This window comes from Oncorhynchus mykiss, chromosome 21 (assembly GCF_013265735.2).
Source record: "Oncorhynchus mykiss isolate Arlee chromosome 21, USDA_OmykA_1.1, whole genome shotgun sequence".
Lineage (NCBI taxonomy): Eukaryota > Metazoa > Chordata > Actinopteri > Salmoniformes > Salmonidae > Oncorhynchus > Oncorhynchus mykiss.
The window spans coordinates 23,961,529-23,976,321 of NC_048585.1; the positions used below are offsets into that span (position 1 = coordinate 23,961,529).

The 14,793-nt window shown below is 42.4% G+C and overlaps 1 protein-coding gene across 4 annotated transcripts; it reads right to left on the bottom strand.

Moving 5' to 3' along the window:
• Positions 1-7,573: 7,573 nt before the first annotated feature.
• Positions 7,574-14,672, bottom strand: atp23 (ATP23 metallopeptidase and ATP synthase assembly factor homolog). Of its 4 annotated transcripts, none has more exons than XM_021577236.2 (6): positions 14,407-14,672; positions 14,087-14,132; positions 9,017-9,098; positions 8,760-8,882; positions 8,583-8,666; positions 7,574-8,299 (listed from the first exon to the last, which is right to left on the bottom strand). In XM_021577236.2, exons 1-6 carry the CDS (start codon positions 14,555-14,557, stop codon positions 8,096-8,098), a joined length of 690 nt encoding a protein of 229 aa, XP_021432911.1. In that variant the 5' UTR covers positions 14,558-14,672; the 3' UTR covers positions 7,574-8,095. The 4 variants fall into 4 exon arrangements, with proteins under 4 accessions (XP_021432911.1, XP_036813259.1, XP_021432910.1 ...); XM_036957364.1 differs by having other exon boundaries at positions 8,583-8,689; XM_021577235.2 differs by having other exon boundaries at positions 8,760-8,897.
• Positions 14,673-14,793: the final 121 nt, after the last annotated feature.

The window sequence follows — 14,793 nt, forward strand, 5'->3', positions numbered from 1 at the left end:
TAAGAACTGTTTAGCCAGGTAATTAATTTGCTAATATGTGCAGTTCACCGTTAAAACTAGCCCGAGACTCAGTACCAAACCTTCATTACATTTTAAAATATATATAAAGAAGAGGATGATGGCCATTGGGTCTGTGCCAACCTATAAACACCTTCTTAATTAAATTCCCTACACACATAATTAATTGATTTCCAATGGCCATGTTGAGCACCTCTTACAACAGTTACCTGCTGGGCAAGTTAATCGTCAGGTTAGATGCTTAGCCTGAGGTGGCTTTGTGCTGTGAATTATAATGATAGCTAGTCGTTTCAATTCCGTCAGAGTGAGCTGATAACAGTTTTCCCAATCATATTAATACCCATAATGCCACAATGTGGGTACTTCTTAATTTACAGTATGCCTACATATTACATATATTTCAATTATATCATTCATAACATAAGTGATCACTTAACATCCTTAAAGGCGGTGCTAAACCAGCTGATATTTGTTTAGTTTCATTACATCATGATATTTTCGTGTATTGAGTGATTTACAAGGACATTAAATGATTCAGGAATCCATCTTTAGAGAAGCAACCTTGTCCTCAATAAGCTGAAAGTCATTGTCCACTTCAGGCTAAAGAACAGGCACTGATGGACTCAATATTTTTCTTTTGTTATAGCATTACCCAAGAGCGAAGGAGATTGGGCAGTGCATGACCATCTTAGCAAAAAGAGTGACCTAACCTTTTATATCACTCCTCAGAACTCTTAATTTGGGCTTAAATGAAACCTCATAAAGCATCCTAAAAAGTTAGAGAATGAACTGTCGTTTACATTTTTACGGTAATCACCATACACAACAGATATGGAGAAACAGGCAATAATTGGCTAAAATACACCTTTAACATAATGATGGACACATGCCAGGGTATTTTGAAAGACAGATAACATTGGCAAGATCAATATACTGTAAATTCTACTGGTCTCGTCTCTCTCCAGCTGGTTTTTACCCATGTTTCATATTTACCGGTAAGTAGTGTATTACACTTCAGCATGCTTCTCAGCTCACTCTCTGGACTGGAAGAGCCATCCAAATACAACGAGTACCTGCTTCAGTCCTGGCATAATAAGCTTTGTTTCACACCTGCCTCTTCAAAACTGTACCGTGGCACAAAGCATCTACCCAGGGCTGTCCCTGCCAAAAAAAGTCAAGAACAATCCAGTGCCAACATTACTAATGAGCCATGCTTTCAAAATGCTGGGAACCTATTTGTGAAATTTTGGCACAAACCGGATTCTTGTCATAGTTCCTTCTGTTTTTCAAGTTGAAAGATTACTTCCAAAAACACAAGTCAATGTTTTTAGTGTCTCTATTATCCCTCTCAACCAAATCTGTAATTATTCAAATTAAACACATTAGTTCATCAGTGAGGTCTAATGTGTTGTCCTATAGTAGATTAGAGAAGGCAGGGGGATTTAAATGATGCTGGAACATTCTAATTAGAACTCAGTGGGAGCTGCCTGTTTAAATGGATGGAGTAATGAGATAAGTCATTTTCTCAGTTGTAACTTAATCATCATGCTCTATTTTACCCTATAAAGGCCTGGCATTCACCTGAACCAGGGCTCATTGAAATGGATTAAATCATCTGTATCACTAAAACTGTGATTGCACTTTCTTCTCAGTCTTCTTTATGGAGTCTAATCGACCACTATAGCCTGAAGTTTGATACATCAAGACTGCCATCCTGAGGACAATGATGGAACTACAGATAAGATGACTCGTGAATTGTCATAGGTCTTGAACGCAAGGATCAAACATTTATATATTCGACATTGGTGAAGTGTACTACACTTCAACTGAGTTGTGTGAAATCACCCAATACGAACAAGAGTCAAATGCTTGGTCCTGTGTGCACCAAGTCAGTCAGTTCCAATTCCAAAATCATGTTACTAAAGTTAACATGAGGCAGATTTGGGAAAATACCCTACAGTAAGGACCTATTGAATTAGAGTACAAATTACACCAGCCATTCAAACAAGTATAAAAGTCATAAATCCACATACTCAAGTTAATGTATGGGGAAAAAACAATGAGAATGGCACAAAGCACAGTGTCATTCAATACGGCAATTAACATAGTTAAGTTAATAATTCTACAAGTAATTGTATTGTTTTATTTGAATGACAGTATATTTTATCGTGTTATATTCCCATAGTCCTTTGGTTAATCTCCTCTAACTGCTGTTGTTTAGTGATTATGCAGTTAACACTAATCCCCTGCTTGCCTATGAGGGTGCAATTTTTTGTAAACTACTTCATTTCTTTGTCCTATTCAACCGACTCCTCTTGCTGTTTGATCCCGTGTAAGATGTATGCCCTCTGTAGTGCCTGTTGGTGGAGTGTACATTAAAGACAAGTACAGTGTAACTTTCACCACACAATTTCTAATTACAATTCAAATGTCGATGTCTGGACTCTTTGCGATAGCCTGAAAGCCACCATATACAGCAAATGGTGGGGGAAGATTATGAGGCTATTTCCCGCAGAACTGTTCCTCATTAATCCAAAGAAGATGGATACGGATTGTTAAAATGCTAATGTGCAATAAAAATGTCCCAAATTACATTTTACAGAGGAAGTTCATAAGGTGTAGTGGTTGCCATCATCTGTCTGTGGAATACGTTTTTTTTTAAGCATTTCTCCCCACACACTAAGAAAGAGAGGCCTCAGCTGCACTGACATTCAGAGGGCAACAGTGGAGGCTCCTCAGAGGAGGAAGGGGTTGACCATCCTCCTCAGTGAATTTCATAAAAAATGTAAATTGTAAAACATCAAAAAAAAAGTTATCCTTTTTAGATAAAACTATATTAAATATAATCACGTCACCAAATAACTGATTAAAACACATTATTTTGCAATGGTCTACATGGAAAAATGGCACCGGAAGAAATGGCAGCAGTTTTACAGGCGCCCAACCAAGTGCTATTATGTGGGGGTTTTTCGCGTTATTTGTAACTTATTTTGTACATAATATTTCTGCAACCATATCTTACGGCAAAAAAATACATTCTGGATATCAGGACAGCGATCACTCACCTCAGATTAGACAAAGATTTTTTCTTCAACAAGCAAGATGCACAGGACATTCTGCAAACACCCGACAGGGCCAACATCCCCATTATTTGCAAGAGGAAGAAATGCAGGTACAGGGGACACAGAGCGGGATGACTTGTGAGGACCCGCAGAAGGTGAGTTGGAAAGCTACCTTTACCGTCAATATTACTCGCCAACGTGCAATCATTGGACAATAAATTAGACGAGGTACGATCACGAATTATCCCAGAAACCCTAGACCCACTCCAATTTGCATACCGCCCAAACAGATCCACAGATGATGCAATCTCTATTGCACTCCACACTGCCCTTTCTCACCTGGACAAAAGGAACACTTATGTGAGAATGCTATTCATTGACAACAGCTCATTCAACACCATAGTACCCTCAAAGCTCATCACTAAGCTAAGGGTCCTGGGACTAAACACCTCCCTCTGTAACTGGATCCTGGACCTCCTGACGGGCTGCCCCCAGGTGGTGAGGGTAGGTAGCAACACATCTGCCACGCTGATCCTCAACACTGGAGCCCCCCAGGGGTGCATGCTCAGTCCCCTCCTGTACTCCCTTTTCACCCACGATTGCATGGACAGGCACAACTCCAACACCATCATTAAGTTTGCAGATGACACAACAGCCTGATCAGCGACAACGACTAGGCAGCCTATAGGGAGGTCAGAGACCAGGCCGGGTGGTGCCAGAATAACAACCTATCCCTCAACTTAACCAAGACTAAGGAGATGATTGTGGACTACAGGAAAAAGAGGACCGAGTACGCCCCCATTCTCATTGACGGGGCTGTAGTGGAGCAGGTTGAGAGCTTCAAGTTCCTTGGTGTCCACATCACCAACAAACTAGAATGGTCCAAACACACCAAGACAGTTGTGAAGAGGGCACGACAAAGCCTATTCCCCCTCAGGAAACTAAAAAGACTTGGCCTGTGTCCTGAGATCCTCAAAAGGTTCTACAGTTGCAACATTGAGAACATCCTGACTGGTTGCATCACTGCCTGGTACGGCAATTACTCGGCCTCCGACCGCAAGGCACTACAGAGGGTAGTGTGTACGGCCCAGTACATCACTGGGGCTAAGCTGCAAGCCATCCAGGACCTCTACACCAGGCGGTGTCAGAGGAAGGCCCTAAAAACTGTCAAAGACCCCAGCCACCCCAGTCATTGACTGTTCTCTCTACTACCGCATGGCAAGCTGTACCGGAGTGCCAAGTCTAGGACAAAAAGGCTTCTCAACAGTTTTCACCCCTAAGCCATAAGACTCCTGAACAGGTAATCAAATGGCTACCCGGACTATTTGCATCGTGTCCCCCCCCCCCCCCCAACCCCTCTTTTATGCTGCTGCTACTCTCTGTTTATCATATATGCAGTCACTTTAACTATACATTCATATACATATGTACATACTACCTCAATTGGCCCGACCAACCAGTGCTCCCGCACATTAGCTAACCGGACAGTCTGCATTATGTCCCGCTACCCATCAACCCCTCTTTACGCTACTGCTACTCTCTGTTCATCATATATGCATAGTCACTTGAACCAATTCTCCATGTACATACTACCTCAATCAGCCTGACTAACCGGTGTCTGTATGTAGCCTCGCTACTTTTAGAGCCTCACTACTGTATATAGCCTCGCTACTGTTTTTCACTGTCTTTTTACTGTTGTTTTTATTTATTTACTTATTCTTTACTTACTTTATTGTTCACCTAATACCTTTTTTGCACGATTGGTTAGAGCCTGTAAGTAAGCATTTCACTGTAAGGTCTAAACCTGTTGTATTCAGAGCAAGTAACAAATAAACTTTGATTTGACATTAGCCTCAACAGCACTCTGTAGGGTAGCACCATGGTGTAGCCGGAGGACAGCTAGCTTCCGTCTGGGTACACTGACTTCAATACACAACCTAGGAGGCTCATGGTTCTCACCCCTTTCCATAGACTTACACAGTAATTATGACAATTTCCAGAGGATGTCCTCCAGCTTATCAAAGCTTTTGCAGCATGAACTGACATGTTGTCCACCCAATCAAAGAAGCTGAGAATTAATATAGTACTGAAAGCATAAGATACAGCTAGCTAGCACTACAATACAATGAGGTGAGTAATTGACTGAAACGGAGAGAAAGACAGTAGTTGAACAGTTTTGAACAAATTAATTTCTTCCAAAATGATGGAGAAGCAAGAGATTTCGTAATTTATTTTCGCTTTCAGTTTCACTTACTTAGCTAGCAAATGCAGCTAGATAGTTTAGCCTACTGAAACACCTGCTCAAACAGAGGGACACTATGTTAGCTAGCTGGCTATGACTTTCCAATACAACACTGGAACTCTTCCAAGTCAAGGTAAGCTTTTGGATTTCACTCATTTATTGTCACAGGGCCCGTCTGTGTAACTGCTTAATGACTGTACACTGTAACGTAACTGCATAATTGTAGCGGGTTTACTAAGGCATTTGTTGTATTAGCTATGCTGACTATGATGTTACTTTAACTAATACGGTGACAACGATGTCGGCTGTGTGTAGCGTTTATGGTTTCGCCTGGTCACATACAGCTGTTTGAAGTCCACAAACGAAGGAAAGAGAAGGAATACAACGTGGCTGTTATGAGAGTGTACTCTGTTGACACGTGATCAGGGCTGAATTCTTTCTGTTGATTCTGTTGAAAAACATTTCTTAAACGGACGCAAACGGAATAAAACGAGGATAAACATTCCTGAATTTGTCCAATAGAAACTCAGCTAGATGCAGGCAAGAGGGTACAATGCTATATTGAATGTCACTGTCTGTCACCTCAAATCTGTCTCTCGACCTGTGTGCACCTACATTGTAAACTTTAATTCATAGGCTAAGTTGTAGCAACCTCATGATGGCTATAGGGAAAATTTGAGTATCATGCGGTTGTCTAAACCTATCGCTGTTACATTGAACTGGGTGAATGGAATATGAATAAGAGTCATCCAATATGCTGTAATAGAAATAAGGCCAGGTTCATGAAAAAATAATTGTCCTCCCTCATCTTAAACGGGACTGATCGCCACTGGTGAGAATTGTCTCTACAGTGCCTTCAGAAAGCATTCACACAGCCTTTTCCACATTTTGTTGTGTTACAGCCCGAACAAAACATTTCTGAAATTTAGATTTTGTTGTCGCCGGCCTACACACAATACCCCATAATGTCAAAGAGTACAAATGAATAAAAAATGTAAAACTGACATGTCTTGAGTCTATAAGTATTCAACCCCTTTGTTATGTTGCCCGGAGAGGAAGGAAACCGCTCAGGGATTTCACCATGAGGCCAATGGTGACTTTTTAAATTAACTTTATGTCCTGAATACAAAGCGTTATGTTTCAGGCAAATCCAACACAACACATCACTGATTACTACACTTCATATGTTCAAGCATGGTGGTGGCTGCATCATGTTATTGGCATACTTGCCATCTGCAAGGACAAGGGAGCTCTTTTTTTTTTTATAAAGAAAACTGAATAAAGCTAAGCACAGGCAAAACCCAAGAGGAACACCTGGTTCCGTCAGCTTTCCAACAGACACTGGAGATGCTTACCAAGATGACATTGAATGTTCTTAAGTGCCCTAGTATAGTGTTGACTTAAATTGGCTTGAAAATCTATGTCAAGAATTAAATGACTGTCTAGCAATGATGAACAACCAATTTGACAGAGCTTGAATAATTTTCAAAAGATGGATCTGCAAATATTGTGTTATCCAAGTATGCGAAACTCTTGAGATTTAGGGACAATTCAGGCTTAATCCAAAGATGTGGCCGGAGGCGCAGTATGGCTTGTGTGACGCAATTGCGGAGGCAAAATCAATACGGAGGGCTCCGTATAGCTCTGCATTTACATGATTGGTTGACAGTAGGTGAGAGCAGGAGGTCCTGTATAAACACAAACTCACTTCCTTGACAACAGCTCGGAGCTGCTCGGCGAAGCACAAGTATGAAATCCCTGATTCTGCAGAGTCCACATCACCATAAATTCTGCACGGCCAATGCAGATTGAACATGCAGCGTCTTTCACCCAGAAAGACTCACAGCTGTCATCGCTGGCAAAGGTCATTCTAATATGTATTGACTCAAAGGATTAATAAATACATATGTAATGTTTTATTTTTCATATTTTTACACATTTTAATCCTACTTTGTAACACAACAAAATTTGGAAAAAGTCAAAGGGTGTGTATACTTTCAGAAGGCACTGGATATGAAGGTCTTGAGAAGTAACATCACTTGTCCAACTTGTTCAAGAAATGATTTGCTCATCTGTTGGATGAAGGAATGATGCTAACATGGACTAATTCATGCTTTCATACCGTCTTCAGGGAATACTGTGTCTGTTTAACGTAAATTGGGTATTAACTGAGCACTTTGTAGAATTTGTTTTTGAAACATCTTTGTCAATTCATAAATGCTATTGCAATAATAATCAAGGCTCAATATCATATTATTCATAATAATCAAATATTTATTTCAACTTATTCAGTACTGTACAATAAAATCTATTTACAGTGAACTCCCAGTTCAGTTACATGGCAGAGTAGAGGGGTGGACAGTCCCCCTTGGAAACCTGTTCCCACCTTTCAGTCTTGAAATAAGTTTTACAGGCATCATATACCCTACATAAACACCAAACTTTGGAACCTCTCTAAAAGGATGACAAAAATATATATTCGGGCCACATTTATCAATGTCCAAAAGGAAACCTCTCCATCATATTCTTTAGTTATAGCATTAGAGTCCACAAAAGTGTGCCATAAAAACATATCATTTATTATATCCTTTGATTTATTTAAATGATAGAGAGAAAGACCTCTGAATATTTCCCTTCAGGAGGTAATTTCATACCATTTTTGACACAGTCATTCTGCTGAGGGCAGTGGTAGGTTGCCCAGCTTTCTGCAAGGATCCTCACAATAGCACCCATGGAAATTCAATTAAAATTAATTTGTGCATGTAATAACACATTAAAGGTTTGCGTAATACCGATCTCGGTTCTCAAAATCTCTGTAGGCAAAATTGGCATCCTTCTTGTCATGTGGGATGCGGCCAAAGGGGGCGTGGTCATTGAAGCAGGTATCGAATACCTCGTCCACCACTTTCTCTGCCTCCTCTCGGCTCACCTTCCTAACAGCAAGGATGGAGCGCAAGGCACGTCCCCGAACACATTCCTGATAGGTAGTAGTGTATGGGTTAGGTAGGGAGTTCTTCATGTGAATATTGGCCATCATAAGCACTTCTTGTTAATCGCTAAGCACTGAAAAAGGCAGTGCTATACTTGCCATTACATTCAACTACAGTTTCAACTAAACCAGTTGTCAATTCAGACATACCAATTCACACGATGGGAAAATCATGTTATCCTATACCATGAAGGATACTAGTTGACTGAAATACATACAAGTAAGAATGTAATTGTGTATGCAGTGAATTGACATTATCGCCAGATATTACCTGATGGTGCTTCTTGAGGCCAAAGTTGAACCTGGATACTTCATTGTGGAAGGAGCAATCCCCACTAAGATTGGCTGCTCGAATCTGAAAAATAAGAGCATAACTTCCTTTAAAACACAATTAAAACTGAGCACAAACACAATGCCCATAACATGCACGTTTATCTCTTGGTCTCACCTCTGAGCAGGCCAAGTGCTTGAAGTTGTTAAACCAATCCACATGCGCCCGGCAGTGGTCAAAGGCATGGATGAGCTCATGTGTAACCACCCGGTTCATGTGGGACTGCTGGTGAATATTATTCTGACACAAAACAATCTAGAATTGAGAGTGGGGGGGGGGGGGGGGGGGGTAAATGGTATCTTACAGATGTGATACAAAGTACACAGTGTAGCATGTGAACCTGTACACAAAGGTAACGGTTCTAGCTGTCTTACTTGTGATGATGTTGCATCAAAACCACCACTGACAGTCCCATCACAGTCTTCACAGGAGAAATGTCTATCTTTGTACACCGCACTGAAGAGACAGGATAATACTTCACAAAGGGGTGGCATAATGATGTCAAATGTACATTAGCATGAAAAAAAACCCTAACATTATAACGGCATGATATGGCTATTACATCACATGTCAAACTCATTCCACGGAGGGCCGAGTGTCTGTGGGTTTCCGCTCAACCCCTGTACTTGACTGATGAATTAAAGGTCAGTAATTAGTAAGGAACTCTCCTCACCTGATTGTGTTTTTCCTTTCATTTCAAATCTAGACAGACACTCGGCCCTCCATAGAATGAGTTTGACACCCGCGTTACATAGTGAGTACACAAAATATTAGGAACACCTGCTCTTTCCATTACAAATTGACCAAGTGAAAGCTATGATCCTTTTTTGATGTCACTTGTTAAATCCACATCAGTGTAGATCAGTGGTATTCAAAGTCGGGGTCGCGACCCCACTAGGGAACTGCAGTGTGGTCGCCAATTAAAAATTAATAAATAAATAATGAATACAAATATTAAGAGGACAGATTATTGTATGGGACAATTTACAAACATTTTGGAGAGTAGATCATTTGAAAGATAACATTTTAGGTAAATGTATTTATTGGTTTCTCCACCATAAGCTGTCTTCTTAGAGAATTTGGCATTACGTCCAACTGGCCTCAGAACCGCAGACCATGTGTAACCACGCCAGCCCAGGACCTCCACATCCGGCATCTTCACCTGCGGGATCGTCAGAGACCAGCCACCTGAACAGCTGACAAAACTGGGGTTTTGCACAACCAAAGAATTTCTGCACAAACTGTCATAAACCATCTCAGGGAAACTCATCTGCCTGCAGATGGCAGACAGCGTGTATAGCGCCGTGTGGGCGAGCGGTTTGCTGATGTCAACGTTGTGAACAGAGTGCCCCATGGTGGTGATGGGGTTATGGTATGGGCAGGGATAAACTACGGACAACGAACCCAATTGCATTTTATCGATGGCAATTTGAATGCACAGAGATACCGTGACAAGATCCTGACACCCAATGTTATGCCATTTATCCGCTGCCATCACCTCATGTTTAAGCATGATAATGCATGGCCCCATGTCGCAAGGATCTGTACACAATTCCTGGAAGCTGAAAATGTCCCAGTTCTTCCATGGCCTGTATATTCACCAAAACATGACCCCCATTGAGCATGTTTGGATGCTCTGGATCGACGTGCACAACAGAGTGCTCCAGTTCTCGCAAATACCCAGCAACTTCGCACAGCCATTGAAGAGGAGTGGGACAACATTCCACAATCTACAGCCTGATCAACTCTATGCAAAGGAGCTGCATGAGGAAAATGGTGGTCACACCAGATACTGACTAGTATTCTGAACCACGCCCCTACTTTTTTTTTAAATATATTTTTTATGTATCTGTGACCAACAGATGCATGCATATCTGTATTCCCAGTCATGTGAAATTTATAGATTAGGGTCTAATGAATGCATTGACTGTGTTCCTTAAATGAACTGTAACTCAGTAAAATCGTTACATGTTGTGTTTATACATTGCTCAAAAAAATAAAGGGAACACTAAAATAACACATCCTAGATCTGAATGAATGAAATATTCTTACTAAATACTTTTTTCTTTACATAGTTGAATGTGCTGACAACAAAATCACACAAAAATGATCAATGGAAATCAAATGTATCAACTCATGGAGTCTGTTTCTGACCGTTTGAGCAGACACATGCACATTTGTGGCCTGCTGGAGGTCATTTTGCAGGGCTCTGGCAGTGCTACTCCTGCTCCTCCTTGCACAAAGGCGGAGGTAGCGGTCCTGCTGCTGGGTTGTTGCCCTCCTACGGCCTCCTCCACGTCTCCTGATGTACTGGCCTGTCTCCTGGTAGCGCCTCCATGCTCTGGACACTACACTGACAGACACAGCAAACCTTCTTGCCACAGCTCGCATTGATGTGCCATCCTGGATGAGCTGCACTACCTGAGCCACTTGTGTGGGTTGTAGACTCCCGTCTCATGCTACCACTAGAGTGAAAGCACCGCCAGCATTCAAAAGTGACCAAAACATCAGCCAGGAAGCATAGGAACTGAGAAGTGGTCTGTGGTCACCACCTGCAGAACCACTCCTTTATTGGGGGTGTCTTGCCACCTGTTGTCTATTCCATTTGCACAACAGCATTTGCACAACAGCATGTGAAATGTATTGTCAATCAGTGTTGCTTCCTCAGTTTGATTTCACAGAAGTGTGATTGACTTGGAGTTACATTGTGTTGTTTAAGTGTTCCCTTTATTTTTTTGAGCAGTGTATTTTTGTTCAGTGTACAATAAATCAGTGTCATGGCAGCTATCGAAGCATTATGGCAGCTACACCCGAACAATGTGTTGTTGTTGTTGTTTTTTTACAATGAATGACCTGCGTCGGGTGATACAAGGAGGACACACAGCCCCAGGAATGGACGGGCTATGCTACGAGCAACTTAAACACCTGGATGATTTGGTACTGGAGGAGGTACTGGCATTAATGAATACAGTATGGGAAGAGGGGGCATTACCAGCAGTGTGGAAACATGCCATAGTGGTGCCAATTGTAAAACCGGGAAAATAAGCATCACACCCGGGTTCATACAGACCCATAGCATTGACCTCTGTACTGTGTTAACTAATGGAAAGAATGGTCACAGACAGATTAGTACATATGTTTGAGAGTACATTTATGTTTTCCTCATACCAGAGCGGATTTAGGTTAGGACGGTGTGCTATGGACTCAGTGCTAGCACTGGACTGTGATATAAAGAAGGTGCTGGCCAACAAGGAGGGAGAGGTGGCGGTGTTTCTGGACATTGAAAAGGCATACGACATGCTCTGGTAAGTGGGACTGGTGCTGGAGCTGTATTCTGCTGGGGTGAGGGGTTATTGTTAAATTGGATCCAGGATTTCTTGAAGAACCGGACCACACAGGTCAGAGTTGGTGGAGCTTATTCTGAGTTAGTGGGGATAGAGAAAGGGACACCGCAGGTAAGTGTAATTAGTCCAGTTTTGTTTAACATAAAATGGTGAATTTCATGTTCCAGGATGTTGGGCCTGGTTTTGGGCTTTTCCTGTTTTCCGATTATGGGGTGCTCTGGAAAAGAGGAATAGGAAGAAAAAAAAGAAAAGGAATATCCTGTTTGGGGTCCAGAAGGTGTAAGCGGCTTTGGAAAAGGTGGTGGACTGGGTAGATAGGTGAGGATTTAGAATTTAAGCAGCAAAGACCCCGTTTGTAATTTTGGAATATAAAAGAAAGAAGGTGGTGCAAGGGTTTTAAATGTATGGTTCACCGCTGGAACGGGTCAAGGAGTTAAAATCCCTGGTTTGGTTGAAAGAGAATGACCTAGAGGATCCCTGTGGGGGGAAAAAAAGTTGAAAGGTGCGGTAAAGTTATGAATATAATATGGTGCCTGTCCAGGATATCTTGGGGAGCAGACAGACGCTCCATGCAAATGATTTACCAAGCAATGATCCGCTCAGTGCTGGACTATGGGAGCATGGAATTTGGTTTAGCGGGAGCTACAACACTACAGATGTTGGATGTGGTACAGGCAATTGCGCTGCGGTTGTGCTGTGGGGCATTTCAAACTACCTCGATCCCTGCATTGTTGATTGAAATGGGGGAGGTTGCAACAAGCTAAGCTGGCCATGCGCTATAGGATGAAAGTGCAGGGGCATGTATCATCTCACCCTGCAAGGTGTCTGTTAGGAGAGGCATGGGAACGGGGAGGAGAGGGAACTGGAGTGAGAAGAGGTAGGCCAAGCTATGTGACCCAAGTGCAGGAATTGGGGGTGGAGTCGGGAATGGGAGGTCTGGAAGTGGGGGTCCCTGTCTGCTGGCCGTGTGTTCCTCTGTGGCTGTTCCCAGAGCCTGATGTTGACATGACCATTCTTGATGTAATTAGGGATAAGGCCTGTAGAGAGCCTTCTCTGGTGGTTGAGGCCCATCTGCCGTTGGCCTGGGGTCCCTACTTGCACATCTTCACAGATGGATCAAAGGATCCAGGCAGTGGGAGAGCAGAGTTTGGGATACATGTTCCCCGGTTTCGGATACATCAAGGGAGGCAGCTGTCTGATGGAGTTTGTCTTCTCTGCTGAAATGCTAGCACTAGTGTAGGCATTGGGATGGGTGGAAGAAGTGGGGCATAAACTGTAATTTTGTGTTCAGACTCTGCAGCTAGCCTGGTTGCACTGAGAGAAGGGAATTCAAAGGCACGCCCAGAAATTATAATAGAGCTGATGATGGCACTTTATAAGGTGGGACAGAAAGGGTGTAACGGTAGGTTTTCTGTGGGTCCCAACTCATGTTGTGGTAGGAGGAAATGAGGCAGCCAATATGGTGGCAAAGGCCGCTTTGAGGAGGGAGGAGGTAGATGTGGTGGTCCCATTAGGGGGGATGGAATGTGAGAGCATCATAGCAGAGGGGTTGACCCTGGAGTGGCAACGTGAGTGGGAGAGGAGCGGGGTAGGCAGTTTTTCTCTATCCAGAATTCTTTGAGGAAAGGCAGTAGGTATCTGGGGAGGGAAAGGGTTCTGTTGACGAGGCTGAGGTTGGGGCATTGTGGATTGGGAAGTGGGTTATTGTTAGTGGAGAAACACCAGATGGCAAGTGTGAGGAATGTGGGGAGGTATAGACTGTACTACTGTGAAGCATGTTCTGTTATAGCAGACAGTATGCTGAGGATAGGGTGATATTTTTCTGTGAGCTGACTGAGTTAGGTGTAACCACATTTTCGCTTGTAATTATTTTGGGCTCAAATGACAGGCAGAGCAAAATAGCTGTTGTGGTTTCTTTATTCCACTGGCTTCTACCTAGGCTATTTAGATCATTGTGTTTTTCACACTCCAGCCTGAGAAAGGCAGGAATATGCATTACAGTGTCTAGTCTGCCAAAACTGATAGGAGGAAGAAGAATTATGGCAGCTGACAGCTGTGTTGAGTTGTGATTGATGATGATTGTGGCTGGCTGACACTTACCATCCTGAGCTTTTCATGGCTCCAAGGAGAAGCTTTGCATATGGACCTGAAAGGGAGATAGAATGAGATTAGGCCTAATCGGTCCTGCACCATGACAGCAATCAGGTCATTCAACAGTTAGCGTATAGCTAACTAGCTTACTCATGACAGTCTCTTTACTGTTCAACGATAGCTAGCTAAGCTTGCTAGAAACATGGCTATGACGTATATGACAAACGTAAACACGGCATCAATGGTTACACGGCCACCTAGCTAACTATTGCCATGCGATATATTTTGGAGGATGACAGACATATCAGCTTACTAGCCTGTTAGCTTACTTGTTTCCATTGCGAATTGTAGCATGACCTGACATTTGTGATTGAAAGTGAACAAGCTTTCTGCTATCGATCCCTTTTGGAACTTTCCCGAATTCCTCTCCGGGAATAGGTTATATCCATAGTCCTCTTCTTGCGGTTTATTTTGATCCATTGCATGGAAAGTGTTTCTAAAATAGCCACTTTTGCTTCTAGGAACAAGCACAGTCTAGCTACGAGAGGTCATTCTTTGTTTTTCAAATCACGTGGTAAACCAGGCCGAGCTCAAATTAGTTTAATATTGGATATTCGTACTTCAATAGCTCTTACATAGTGTGCCATGACTATGATATACTGTATATATATATCAGTATATAGTATATCAGTATATATATATATGGAGAAAAACCC

Bases quoted from the DNA above. Each gene is read 5' to 3' on its own strand.
- atp23 (XM_021577235.2), bottom strand. From the start codon at position 14,557: ATGGATCAAAATAAACCGCAAGAAGAGGACTATGGATATAACCTATTC. The intron at 9,099-14,086 runs GTAAGTGTCAGC...CTGTCTCTTCAG, and splicing joins GCCATGAAAAGCTCAGGATG to TGCGGTGTACAAAGATAGAC. The intron at 8,667-8,759 runs GTGAGACCAAGA...CTTATTTTTCAG, and splicing joins AGCACTTGGCCTGCTCAGAG to ATTCGAGCAGCCAATCTTAG.